Genomic DNA, 13014 nt, shown 5'->3' with positions numbered 1-13014 from the left:
CCTAAACTATTACAAATGTGTTTTCACCTTTGGACGAAACTCTAAGGAGTATAAACCAAACACGTTTTCAACATTTAAATCGGCATGAGTCAACTCAGAATATTAACAAACCCCGTGGGAAATGGAATAAGCCTTGTATTCCAAGTGAACCGCCCTCGGCAGCGGGCGCCGCTCACTCGTCCTCCTCGATGACGGGAGTGACCGTGAAGCTGCTGGGCTCCGACGCAGGCTCGCGTTCGAGCACTCCCTTTGTGCTCTCGGTACTAATGGGAGAGCTGTTCGAGAGGGAATCCAAGCCAGAATCTTGACTGCTGGGAGGCGAGAATATGCTCTCTTTGGCTTCCGAGTAGGAGGGGCCATCCTCAAAAGTGAAGATCTGGGGCACGCTCTGGCCCAGGTAGGAGGGCGGCGGCGGCAGATAGTAGGAATGCATCCTGTACTGGGAACTCACTGCGTGGCGGTTCTCCGGGTTCTTCATCTGCTGCCACTGGTTTCCTGCCTGACCAGGCACATACGGTGCTGGGAGGCTCCGAAGGCTATTCTTCACAGGGCATCCTCCGAGGGGACCTCCCACATCCCCAGAAGAGGAATCAGCGGCCAAGGCCATGGAGTACTGCGGGTAGTTGTACAGATTGTTGTAGTAAGGAAACAGAGACGGCTGGTAGAAGCTGCTGTAGTAGGTGGAGTCTGGAACCAGGTCAGGTGCGTTGTCCACATGCCCTCTGCTGGTGACAGCAGGAATATCCTGGATGACCATGCGTCCCTCTGAAGCTGCAGTGGTGGGGGTACTGGCCGGCGGTGGCTGAGAGGGGCTGCTGTTCTCGATCATGAGGCACGCGTTGCTGCCATTGTTCTCTCTCTTCACAAGTATCTCGGCCGCACCGGGCAGCGGGATGGGGTGGCTGATGCCCAATTCCTCCTCCTGGGCCTGCTGCCTTCTCAGGGCCACCTGCGCGGCCATCACGCGCTGTCTCTCGACAATCAGGTTGCACTTCTTGCACTGGCAGTCCCGCCACATGCAGAAGCGCTTGTGGCCCTTGAGCGGCGACGCGTAGCCGTGGTTCCTGCAGCGCGCGCACTTGGGCAGCCGCGGGGACTTCTCGCTCCAGTCTTCTGTGTCCAGATTCTTTGGTGTTTTACTGGATATATTTGCTTAGCGGTTCTTCACTGCTGAGTTTCTGTGTCCTCTTCAGCTTCATGTGGCGCCTTATGCCCAGGTCTGCCCCTCTCCAGGATGCACTGGAGCGCTGCCCTTCCCGACTGGGGAGGGGTGGCCTGGCGTTCACGACCGGGGCAGCGACGCAAGAACCCCCCGAAGCGTGGTGCTCTGAACAGCCACCGGGACTGGTGTCTCCTCTGGCAAGTTACAGCGCAGAGTGTCCAGGCCTCGAGGTCGCAGTCCCACCTCCGTTCCGTCTCTGCTTGTCCACAGGGACTTTCCCTTCAGGCACGTCTGCTGCTTCCTGAGGATTCAGGCAGGGACGAGAGTCCTGCCGGGAACCCAGGGAGGCTTGTTGTCCACCCGGATCTCCCTTGTTCCGGTGCAGACACTGTGAGGTGGGGGATTCTCCACATGCTTGTTGCCACTGGCGGGGGCGGGGGGGCGTTGTGTATCTGGAGTCCAATCTCTCCCCACCTCACAGAGTTTTCCCACATCTCCGTGGCTGTGAGAACTGTCCCGTTTTCATATGTGAGTTCTGGGAAATTGCTTGTTGTAATCTCAGCACTGTACATTTGCCTTTGGTTTTTGGTGGGGAACAGTGAAGCCCACTTACTACGATGCCACAGTTTTGCAATCACAAGTCCAAAAATCCTTTATTTTTTAGAACAGTTTAATGTTTATGGGAAAATTGGGAAGATAGAACAGTGAATTGTCCAATACCCTATACCCGTTTTTCTCTGTTACTAACATCTTCCAAGAGTACATGTCATAACCAATGAGCATTGGTGATATTGATTCATGCATTAACATTCACTAAGCATGTGTTTTATTGAGATGTTTGTCGTTTTCCCTGACATCCTGTCCCTGTCCCAGGATCCCACACATGACAGCACACAGCATTCGGGCATCATTTCTCCCCAGGGTGCTCTGGGCTGGGCTGTGATAGTTTCTCATACCTTCGCTGTTGTTGTAATTGTTTTAAGAGACAAGGCCTCACTCTGTCACCCAGGCTGGAGTGAAATCACACGGCCATAGCTCACTGTAGCCTCCAGCTCCTGGGCTCAAGTGATCCTCCTGCCTCAGCCTCTCAAGTAGCTGGGACTACAGGCATGCGCCACCACACTCGCTATTTTTTCTTTATTTTAGGTACAGACCAGATCTTGCTGTGTTGACTAGGCTGGTCTTGAACGCCTGGTCTCAGGGATCCTCCCACTTTGTCCTCCCAGAGGGCTGGGATTACCGGTGTGAGCCACTGTGCCCGGCTGTCTCCTCGTTTATGTGACAGATTGGAGAAGCATTGCTCAGGGACTTCGTTAAATGTCCTACGCTTTGTGTTGCCGGATGCTTTTCTCACACTTAGTTGTGCATTTTTGTGAGAAGGTCACGAGGCAAAGTGCCCTTTCCACACATCGTGTCAAGGGCACACGCTGCCACATGACATCGCCGCTCGTGCTGACCTCGATCCCTGAGCCGCACGAGCGTTTGTCAAGGTCTTCAAGGCGATGCCAGCCTGTCCATCTTTTCATAACGTGCTCTTTGGAAGAAAACCAAAGCTTATTTGCTCTGCTAGAGAAATAGGGGACATGAAGCCAGGGCGGAGGAGAGAGTCCCAGGAAACAATTCACTTTAGGTTAGGGGAGAAACACAAAGATCGCACAGGAAGGAAAAACAAAAACAAAAACAAAATAAATTCTCTTCCTCCCTTTGGAAAACACTTGCTCCCCGGTCCTGCGGAAGGTGCCCTCTGCTTGGACAGTCTTGAGAGTCCCCTGCAGGGAGGTCTGTGTCTGGGCTCACACCAATGTCCCCACTGTGTCTTCTGACAGTAACACATGGCTCTGTCCTCAGCAGTCACCGAGCCCAGCTGCAGGGAGAGCTGGTGCTTGGACGTATTTTTGGAGATGGCCGGTCCACGCTTTGGGAACAGGCTGTAGTCTGTGATCCATTCGTGATGGATGGATTTTACCCATCATAGGCCCTTCCCGGTGGCTGCTGCATCTGCCTACAGTGGTGCTCTACTTTGGATGTTTGTCCCCCAAATCTCACGTTGAAATTTCATCCCCAGTGTTGGAGGTGGGCTCAGTAGAGGTGTTTGTGTCATGGGGAGGATCCATTGTGAATGGCTTGGTGCTCTTCCCAAGGTAATGAGCAGTTCTCACTCTGTTAGTTCCCATGAAAGCTGCTAGTTTAAAAGAGTGTGGCCCTGCCACCCCCCTCTCCTTCTCTCTGCACATGACATGTCTGCTCTCTCCCTTTGCCTTCTGACATGAGCGGAGGGTCACTGAGGCCCTCACAAGAAGCAGACACTGGCTCCATGCTTCTTTTACAGCCTGCAGAAACTTCAAAGAAACTTCTTTATAAATTACACAACCTCCGGTGTTCCTTTTCAGCCATGCAAAATGGCCTAAACAAGCAGTAACCACTATTTGTGGTGCAATCACTGAAAGAATTTGCAAAGACTAGACCAGCCCTACAGGGAGTACTCAGACCTGCATTACACACCGAACAGCACAATAGACACTCTTTAAAGTAAAATCATTCAGGAGTTAAAGGCTAGAAGTTGGACTTCATGATGGCTCAAGGAGTAAAACAAAATAATAGGATTTCACCCAACAATATGCATGGAAATCTACCTCAAATTTCAATCTTTTCAATAAATGTGAATGGTTTAAACTGTCCTCTGAAGAGACATAGACTGGCAGAGTGGATAAAAATCCACAAGCCCAGTGTCTGCTGTCTACAGGAAACACATCTAACATACAAAGATGCCTTCAGGCTCAAGGTCAAGGGATGGAAAACAATCATCCAGGCAAGTGGAAGTCAAAAGAAAGCAGGAGTAGCCATACTATTTTCAGATAACGTAAGCTTTAAAATAACAAAAGTAAAAAAGGACAAAGATGGCCACTATATAATGGTGAAAGGGAAGATCCAACAAGAAGAATTAACAATTCTTAATATTTGTGCACCCAACTCAGGACCACCCAATTACATAAAGCAAACCTTGTCTGATCTAAATAGCATGATAAACAATAACGCCATGGTATTGTATTCAACACCCCACTGAATGAACTGGGCAAATCTTCCAAACAGAAAATAAGCAAAGAAATAATGGACTTAAACAGAGCTATAGAACAAAAGGGTCTGACAGACCTCTACAGAACATTCCACCCAAATAAAGCTTAAAATACATTCTTCTCAGCAGCCCATGGAACTTTCTCCAAAATTTATCACATACTAGGCCACAAATCAGATCTCGACAAATTCAAAAAAACTTGGAATGATACCGTGTATCTTCTCTGATCATAGTGGTATAAAATTAAAGTTCAATTCCAACAGAAATACTCACCACCTCACAAAGTCATGGAAATTAAACAATCTATTGTTGACTAACAATTAGGTCAAGGAGGAAATACAGAGGGAAATCAAGAGTTTCTTTGAACTAAATGATAATGGAGACACTAGTTGTCAAAACCTATGGGATACAGCAAAAGCATTCCTGAGAGGAAAACTAATAGTGAAAAACAGAAAGCTCAAAAATTGACAATTTAATAAACTGTCTCAAGGAATTGGAAAAGGAAGAGCGAATCAATTCCAAACCTAGTAGAAGAAAAGAAATAACTAAGATCAAAGCAGAACTAAATGAAATTGAGAACAAGAGAACTATACAGAAGGTCAACAAAACCAAAAGTTGGTTTTTCAAAAAGATCAACAAATTGACACTCCTCTTGTGAGACTGACAAGAATTCAAAGGGAAAGGACTCTAACAAACTCAATTAGAAATGAAAAAGGAGAGGTCACAACAGATACCACAGAAATATAAAATATTATTTTCGATTACCATATAAAAACCTATATGCCCAAAAACTACATAATGAGGAGGAAATGGACAAACTCCTGGAAACAATACAACCTCCCTAAGTTCACCCAGGAGGTAATAGAATTTCTGAATAGACCAATCTCAAACTCAGAAATTGGAGCAGCAATTAAAAACCTCCCAAGACAGAAAAGCCCTGGACCAGATGGCTACACCTCAGAGTTTTACCAAACATACAAAGAACTCATACCTATACTACAGAAATTATTCCACAACATTGAGAAAGATGGTATCCTTCCTAACTCATTCTACCAAGCCAATATCGCCTTGATACCAAAGCCAGGAAAGGACACACACACACACAAAAACTACAGACCAATATCCCTCATGAATATAGATGCAAACATCCTCGACAAAATTTTAGCAAATTGAATTTAGCATCATATCAAAAAAGTAATTCACCATGACCACATGGGCTTTATTCCAGGGATGCAAGTCTGGTTCAACATATGCAAATCTATAAATGTAATTCACCACGTAAATAAAAGCAAGAACAAAGACCATATGATTCTCTCAATGGATGCAGAAAAAGCATTTGACAAAGCCCAGCACACCTTTCTGATAAAAACTCTTAATAAACAGGCATAGATGGATCATACCTTAAAATTATCAAGTCCATTTATGATAAACCCACGGCCAATGTCATACTGAATGGGGAAAAATTGAAACCATTCCCACTTAGAACTGGAAGCAGACAAGGTTGCCGACTATCTCCACTTCTATTCAACATAGTGCTGGAAGTCCTTGCTAGAGCAATTAGACAAGACAGGGGAATTAAGGGTGTCCAATTGGGGGCAGATGAGATCAAACTCTCACTCTCTGCTGATGATATGATATTATATCTAGAAAACCCCAAGGATTGAACCAAGAGATTCCTAGAATTGATAAACGAATTCAGTAAAGTCTCAGGATACAAAATCAATACACACAAATCAGAGGCATTTATACATGCCAATAACAGTCAAGCCAAAATTCAAATCAAAAATGCAATACCCTTTACAATAGCCTCAAAGAAAATTAAATATCTAGGAATATACTTAAAGAAAGATGTGAGAGACATACACAGAGAGAACTATGAAACACTAAGAAAAGAAACTGTAAAAGATGTAAACAAATTGAAAAAATCTACCTTGCTCATGGATTGGTAGAATCAATATTGTTAAGAAGTCCATATTACCTAAAGTGATCTATAGATGTAATGCAATCCCTATCAAAGTACTATCATTATTCTTTACAGATCAAGAAAAAATAATTCTACACTTTGTATGGAACCAGAGAAGACCTCCTATAGCCAAAGCAATCTTAAGTAAAAAGAACAAACTTGGAGGTATCAGTCTACCAGACTTCAAGCTGTACTACAAGGCTATAGTAACTAAAACAGCAGGTACTGGCACAAGAACAGAGACATAGACCTTTGCAACAGGACTGAGAATCCAGAGATGAAACCATCTGCATATGGTGATCTAATCTTTCACAAAACAGACAAAAATATACACTGGGGAAAAGAATCTCTTTTCAACAAATGGTGCTGGGAAAATTGGATAGCTACATGCAGAAGAATGAAACTGGATCCCCACCTCTCACCTCTCACAAAAATCAGTGCGAAATGGATAACAGACGTAAAACTAAGGCATGAAACCTTAAGAATTCTAAATGAAGATGTTGCGAAGACCCTTTCAGACATCCGCCTGGGCAAAGAATTTTTGAAGAAGACCCCCAAAGCAATCACAGCAGCAACAAAAATAAATAAATGGGCTCTGATCAAATTAAAAAGGTTTTCCACAACCAAGGAAACTATCATTAGAGCGAATAGACAGCCTACAGAATGGGAGAAAATATTTACTCTCTACACATCGGATAAAGAGCTGATAACAAGAATCTATCTAGAACTTTAAAAAATAAACAATGAAAAATCAAACAACCCCATCAATAAACAGGCAAAGGAAATAAACAGAAACTTTTCAAAAGAAGACAGAATAATGGCCAGCAAACATACAAAAAAAATGCTCAACATCTCTAATCATTAGAGAAATGCAAATCAAAACCACAATGAGACATCACCTAACCCCAGTGAGATTGGACTCTACCAAAAAATTCCAATACAACAAATGCTGGCCTGGATGTGGAGAGACAGGAACACTCTTACACCGCTGATGGGGCTGCAAATTACTGCAACCCCCGTGGAAAAGAATTTGGAGATACCTTGAAGAGCTAAAAATAGAAATACCATTCGATCCAGCAATAGCACTATTAGGCATGTACCCAAAAAGCAAAAGACATTCTACAATAAAGACATCTGCACCCGAATGTTTATGGCAGCACAATTCACTATTGCAAGGGTGTGGAAACAACCCAAGTGCCCGTCAATTCAAGAGTGGATTATTAAAGTTTGGTATATGTATACAATGGACCAGCAGCATCTGAAATGTGGGTTGGATGCAGTTTAGGAGAAGAGTCAAAGACGGGACAGCAGGATGTGTTTGGAGAAGGGGTGGGAGGTCTCTAAACAGCATCTATAAAAGAAGTACAGTGTTAACTGTGCATGTGTTTAGAAAAATGCTGAAATCAGTATTACTATAGACTAAGTCGTTTTCTGTGCAGGGTATGGGGAGTGTAATTTCTTAGGTTTGTGGGCTTTGTCTTTTAAATTTTTAATGATGTGTCTTCATTGCAATGAAAAAAACAGGTATCATTTAAAATTTTAATATAAAATTAATTTATTTACTGATGCACTTATTTTCATGAATTGCACTTTATTTGATGAAATAATATTTATTTAATTTATTTGGATACACTGGGCATATGCCTGCTCTTCTGAAAGCCTGGCTTCTGTTATTCGTTGCAACTGACTCGGTTTACCTGCTTTCTCACCTCATTGAAATGGGGCGTGAGGAAGGGAGGGAGGAACTGACGTTCACCGAGCTCCCGCTCAATGCCAGAGACCTTGCTGGGCATTTTTGCCTATTTGTTTTTCTGACTGAACTTCTTGGATGCAGTGTTCAACCCCACAATCTCGGTTTCCCGCCAGGAGAATGTGGGCTCCAGGCGGGCACAGCTCGTGCTCAGTGGGGTGTCTGGACCCATGTCCCTCTCACCCCAAAGCCCACAGCCACCCCCGTGAGGAACAGGCAGCTTGGGCAGGGAGCAGCCCTGGATCGCCCTGAACCCACTTTGGGTTTTAGAAGACAGATTACCTGGAGAACGAGGAAAACCTGCTTGCTCGGGAGCACACTTCGGAGAAATGCCACGAACGTGCCCTTAAAGGAGCTGGTGGCAACTTCGGTTAATTCTGGGACCAGCGACCTCAGGTCGGGACCCAGTAGTTGGCTCAGGTCACCTGTCCTGGTCAGAGGCTCAAGCTCAGCTTGGGCTCCTCATGGCCTATAAAAAGATGTAGAAGACACAAGCACATGGTTTCGAAGATTTATTTCAGAGTGAGCGTCGGTGACCTAAAAAGAGAACTTGTGACAGAAGCCAACGCCTCCCATTCTCCCATGATGTGAGAGGACCCCTGAGTCTCCCGCAGACTCCAAGAAACGTGGACGTGAGCTTGTCCGTTTTCTCCACCGATCCTTTTGCCTAGATGTTCCGACTGTATTCCCCATATTTTTACAGGGGTTCGGCAGGTGGCTCTCTTCCTGTGGGCTCAGAATATGTCATTTCCTCAACTTTGGTAGTCTTAACAGTTCGAACATTTGTGGCCACCCCAAAGAGCAGAGCACCTATCAAGGCATAAATACGAGCAAAGGCCACTCTCAAATAGACTATCGGCTCCTCGCTTTGTGTCACCAGCCGCCTTCTCCTTGGAGGGGGTCCGCTGTCCGCACTCCCACCACCACCTCGTCGTAGGCACAGGGGAGGGTCCCAGCCTATGTGGCAGTGGCAGTTCCTTTTGTTGTTGCAAACACCCCGACGATTGCACTTCCCAGGGTCGCAGTCGTAATTCAGGTCAGCCACAGTCCCGTTGCACCGATTGGCAGTGCAGAACTTTCCAGGAGCACACAGAGTGCCGTTCCTCACGTGGCCGGCATCTGTGGCTCCCGTGGAACGGTGCTCGTCCAGCCCGAAGCAGGGGAGGCCTGATATGATGGACTGGTGGAAGGAAACGTGTTCCTGAAGGTGGGGGAGATGGGTGACGTTGGTGCACTGGAGCCTCCCACACATCCTGTCCCGTCTAGCACAGCCGACGAAGGTCATTTTATCGTACTCTCTGTAACAGTGTCCGAATCGGCTCGTTCCCATGTTTATGTTGTAGCAGATCTCGTGAGCGTTCTCCGCGCTGGCACCGAAGATCTCCTTGCAGTGCATGCTGCGGTCGGTGCAGTTCCCTTTGTAGCAGTAGCCTTCCTGGGTGCACGGGGTTCCGTCTTGCATGTAAACGTTTCTGGGGCAGCTTATGGAGGACCCGGTACAGTACTCTGGAAGATCACATATATTCCGGACAGGTCTGCAGAGGGTCCCGGAAGGGGAGTAGGTGCAGTTGGTGCAGCACGACCCTATATGACAATTGCTTCGGGGTGTAAACCGGCAGTTGCTTTTACAGCACTCGCTGGTGTAGCACTGCTTCAGGGAGCCACAGTCACACTGCTCTGTGTCCTCCACTACGGAGTTGCCGCAACGAAACTGCGTCATGCTTTTATTGTGAAATTCTGGATATGGTACGAAGAGACACGCCCCAGGCTTTCCCATAGCTATATGTTGGAAATGTATAAAGGAGCAGTTGCTGAATGCGTCCGTCAGCTTGGGGAACTGCTCCATTATGCAGGAACTTCTTCTGAGGCATCTGCACTCTTCGTCATCATAAAACATACCATAATTTCTCATAATTTTATTGGCTATTACGATAGATAGAATTAAATAATGTCTATATAGATAACCAACATGCAGTAGGTTCTCGCCACGGCACAAGCCATACAGGACAGGCGCAGCTTGGTGATCACGTGGCCAGTCTTTAATAAGCAACACGGATGCCGTAATAACCGTGCGGCTAGAAAAGTGTTGCACATAATAAGTAAACATCTGACTTCCTGGAACCCTGTAGTCGTTCAGGGGGGCGGGATCCCTGTCCGTGTATATGGTTATGAGAGTAAGCAGGAACCTCGAATTAAGACCGCGAAGCATGTTGTCAGACAGACTGGACAGCCGCACTATGAACTGGATGCACATCGAGATGTTTGCAAACATCCGGTACATGGAAGTGGAACACTGGACTTGGCCTATGACGTGGGACGCGTGCGAAGCATAGCCCGACGGAGAGAGCCTGGGAGCCGCGCTGGGGTCCGCCTCGGAGAGCAGGGCGCCCACGTCCTCCTTGTGCCTCAGCGTGTACATGGGCCCCGTCGCGTTGCGGTCGGCCACTATCTGGGAAACGACGTGTTCGAAGCTGCGGGAGTCCTTCAGGGGCTTGATCTCGTAGGCAAGGTCATCCAGCTTCATGACTCCGTGCAGGCCGCCGTAGCACGTGTCGACGGCGACCGTGGAGAGAGGAATCTCCTCCAGGTAGCCGAGGTAGTAGCAGTCTGCGGGCACGTAGGGGTGGTCCATCTGCAAGGCTCCTTGGTCATCCTGGGTCGTCAGCAGCAGATGTCTGGGCTGAAGAATTTTCTTGGGCCGCAGGTGGATGACGTGCCTCTGGCCCCCGAAACGCAGGCTGTAGGAGAGCCAGCCCGGCGCCTGGAAGCCTTTGCCACGGCGCGTCTCCTTCCTAGGAGTCACCACCTCCGAGGACACGTAGCGCCAGGAGGGACGGCCCTGAGAGCCCTGGACCGAAGCCAGGAGCGCCCAGAGCGCGAGCAGCACCAGGGGGGCCCTGAGGGCCCCCGTCCCCCTGCCCGCCTCGCAGCCCAGCTCGGGGGATTCATCCAAAGAGAGTGGCGAGAGGGGGCGTCCTCGGGAAGCCAGGTCTGAACCGGCTGCGGGGGCCACTTCCCGCCGGGGAGACTCTGACAGGGAACAAAGGGGCTCCTCAGGCCCCAGCTCCCAGCCTGGGTGGTTACCTGGACACCCGGGACCAGTAACAGTCACGGGGCGTGGCACCGGGTGGCCGGGACATCACAGCCGGGGAGGTGGCGGGGGAGGGGGCAGGGTGTGTGTGCACTCACCACGCTCAGTCCTTTCTCCCGTCTCTGAACACACGACACGCAGCCCTCACATCTTCAGTTACACAGTCTGTGAATTCTACTGCTCACGTAGCAACACCTTCTTGCCCGGTTTCTGTAAGTTAGTATCTCCCCTTGGCATGGGTCGCCCTCCTACTTCCCTGGCACGTGGAGATAGACTGCATTTTACCCTTCCGGGTGCTGGATGTTTTTATTCTTACGAACGCACGTCTTACTTGGGCTTGCAGCTGAAACATCCGGGAGCAGTTTCATCCGTGCTTTCGCTCTGAGGTTTTGCTCAGTGTGCCAGGCCCACGTTGCAGCAGCTTGACGCTCCGCACGGCAGCCTCCGGGGAACGCGTGTGAGGACCGTGAGTGACGGGGGCGCCGCGTGTTTGCACTGCAGCCGTGGGCACGGGCGCCCCTGACCGGAGCGGGCGCCAGGCGCTGCCCCCGCCAAGCCTCCCCGCGGTCCTTCGGCAGTTCCCGCAGACGCAGGCACTGCTCGGTCCTCAGCAGGAGACACAGGGGGACCCCGTGCTTGTGCCCAGCGTCTGAGGACGAATATTTCACGTGCTCTTTCTAATTCCATAGTTGTTTGTGGGGGGAGAAAAAAACTCTTTGCCAGGTAATGATCAGAGGCAAAAATTTGAACACTCCACCCTGTGAATTCTTCTCTTCCATTTTACAAATGCAGTCTCTCCACTTGTATTAGTGTATTATTCATTTTAAAGTTAATTTTAATAAATCCTCATAACGAATATAGCTGATAATCTCTATCAGCTTTGATTTGACCACAAGGGAAGATTTCTATAAACCTTTTATAACTTTTATAGATTTTCCCACTCTCTTTATTTCACTTTTTATACGTATTTAGTCTCTCGTGCCCTTGTTTATTTCCCTAACCTACGGATGGGAGGACGGGAAACGCCTTCGCCTGGTTTCAGGGCTCAGCGTCCGCTGTAGCGTCCTGTTGCGTCCTCACAGGCGCCCTGCGCGGGGCAGGGGAAGGCCCAGCAGGGGCCGCAGGGCTCTCGCGCAGAGTCGGCTGTGCGCCTGCGCAGGGGAGGGGGCGACTGCCGAGTCCTCGTGCGGACGGCTTGCGGGTGCTGGCGTGGGGATGAGGCTGCATCTCCACTGTGGACGGAACTTCTCGGGTGCCCAGAGCAGGGAGCCCCGCTCCTGTCGCAGCTGCTGAAGTTCCCGTCTTCTGCTCAGACGCAAGCCCGCGCATCCCTGGGGTGCAGAGGGTCAGGCTCCCGTGTGCGCTGTTCCCTCCTGTGCATGCTGTGCGCAGAGCTGTGCCATAGGCACGGCTGCTACCGGAGCCCACCCGCGGAGCCCACCTGCGGAGCCCACCTGCGGGGCCCACCTGTGGAGCCCACCTGCCAGAGCCCACCCGCGGAGCCCACCTGCGGGACCCCACCTGCAGGACCCCACCTGCCAGAGTCCACCCGTGGAGCCCACCTGCGGGACCCCACCTGCGGGACCCCACCTGCCAGAGCCCATCTGCAGAGCCCACCTGCGGAGCCCACCGGCAGTCAGGCCATGGCTGCTGATTGAGCGTCGCTGCACGTGGCGAAGTAAGTGTCCTGTCTCTAACACTGTGTGATTGTCCCACGGAACATTCTCTTAAAACCTATAAGTTGTCTGCAGTTCCTAACGTTTATTTTTTTTACTAATTTACTCAAAATGAGGTACAATTTACACATAAGTATGTTTTTTTTTTCCTTAAGGTGAAATGTAGTCAGACAATGACTGTATCACCTGCCTCGACCTCTTGTCAATAAAGACTGTTCTGGGCCGGGCGCGGTGGCTCACGCCTGTAATCCCAGCACTCTGGGAGGCCGAGGCGGGCGGATTGTTTGAGCTCAGGAGTT

General features: G+C 49.0%; 1 protein-coding gene and 1 gene segment (V, D, J or C); one reads left to right on the top strand and one right to left on the bottom strand.

Moving 5' to 3' along the window:
• The window catches only part of LOC105823718, a 213342-nt gene that overhangs the window by 119843 nt on the left and 80485 nt on the right, over positions 1-13014 (top strand).
• On the bottom strand, positions 8-11276 carry LOC105823712 (disintegrin and metalloproteinase domain-containing protein 21-like). The gene is made up of 4 exons (XM_012660975.1): positions 11225-11276; positions 10061-11032; positions 8826-9685; positions 8-1126 (listed from the first exon to the last, which is right to left on the bottom strand). The coding sequence occupies exons 1-4, from the start codon at positions 11274-11276 to the stop codon at positions 173-175; spliced, it is 2838 nt and encodes a 945-aa protein (XP_012516429.1). The 3' UTR covers positions 8-172.

The sequence above is a fragment of the Propithecus coquereli genome, unplaced genomic scaffold (genome assembly GCF_000956105.1).
Source record: "Propithecus coquereli isolate 6110/MARCELLA unplaced genomic scaffold, Pcoq_1.0 Scaffold694, whole genome shotgun sequence".
Classification (NCBI taxonomy): Eukaryota; Metazoa; Chordata; class Mammalia; order Primates; family Indriidae; genus Propithecus; species Propithecus coquereli.
This window is presented reverse-complemented; position numbering and strand designations above follow the sequence as displayed.

Excerpts from the sequence above, each read along its gene's own strand:
- LOC105823712 (XM_012660975.1), bottom strand. The coding sequence starts at position 11,276 with ATGCCAAGGGGAGATACTAACTTACAGAAACCGGGCAAGAAGGTGTTG. Across the intron at positions 11,033-11,224 it reads GGGCAAGAAGGTGTTGCTAC|GTAACCACCCAGGCTGGGAG; the intron begins GTGAGCAGTAGA and ends CCGGGTGTCCAG. Across the intron at positions 1,127-8,825 it reads CTCCAAGGAGAAGGCGGCTG|AATCTGGACACAGAAGACTG; the intron begins GTGACACAAAGC and ends AAAACACCAAAG.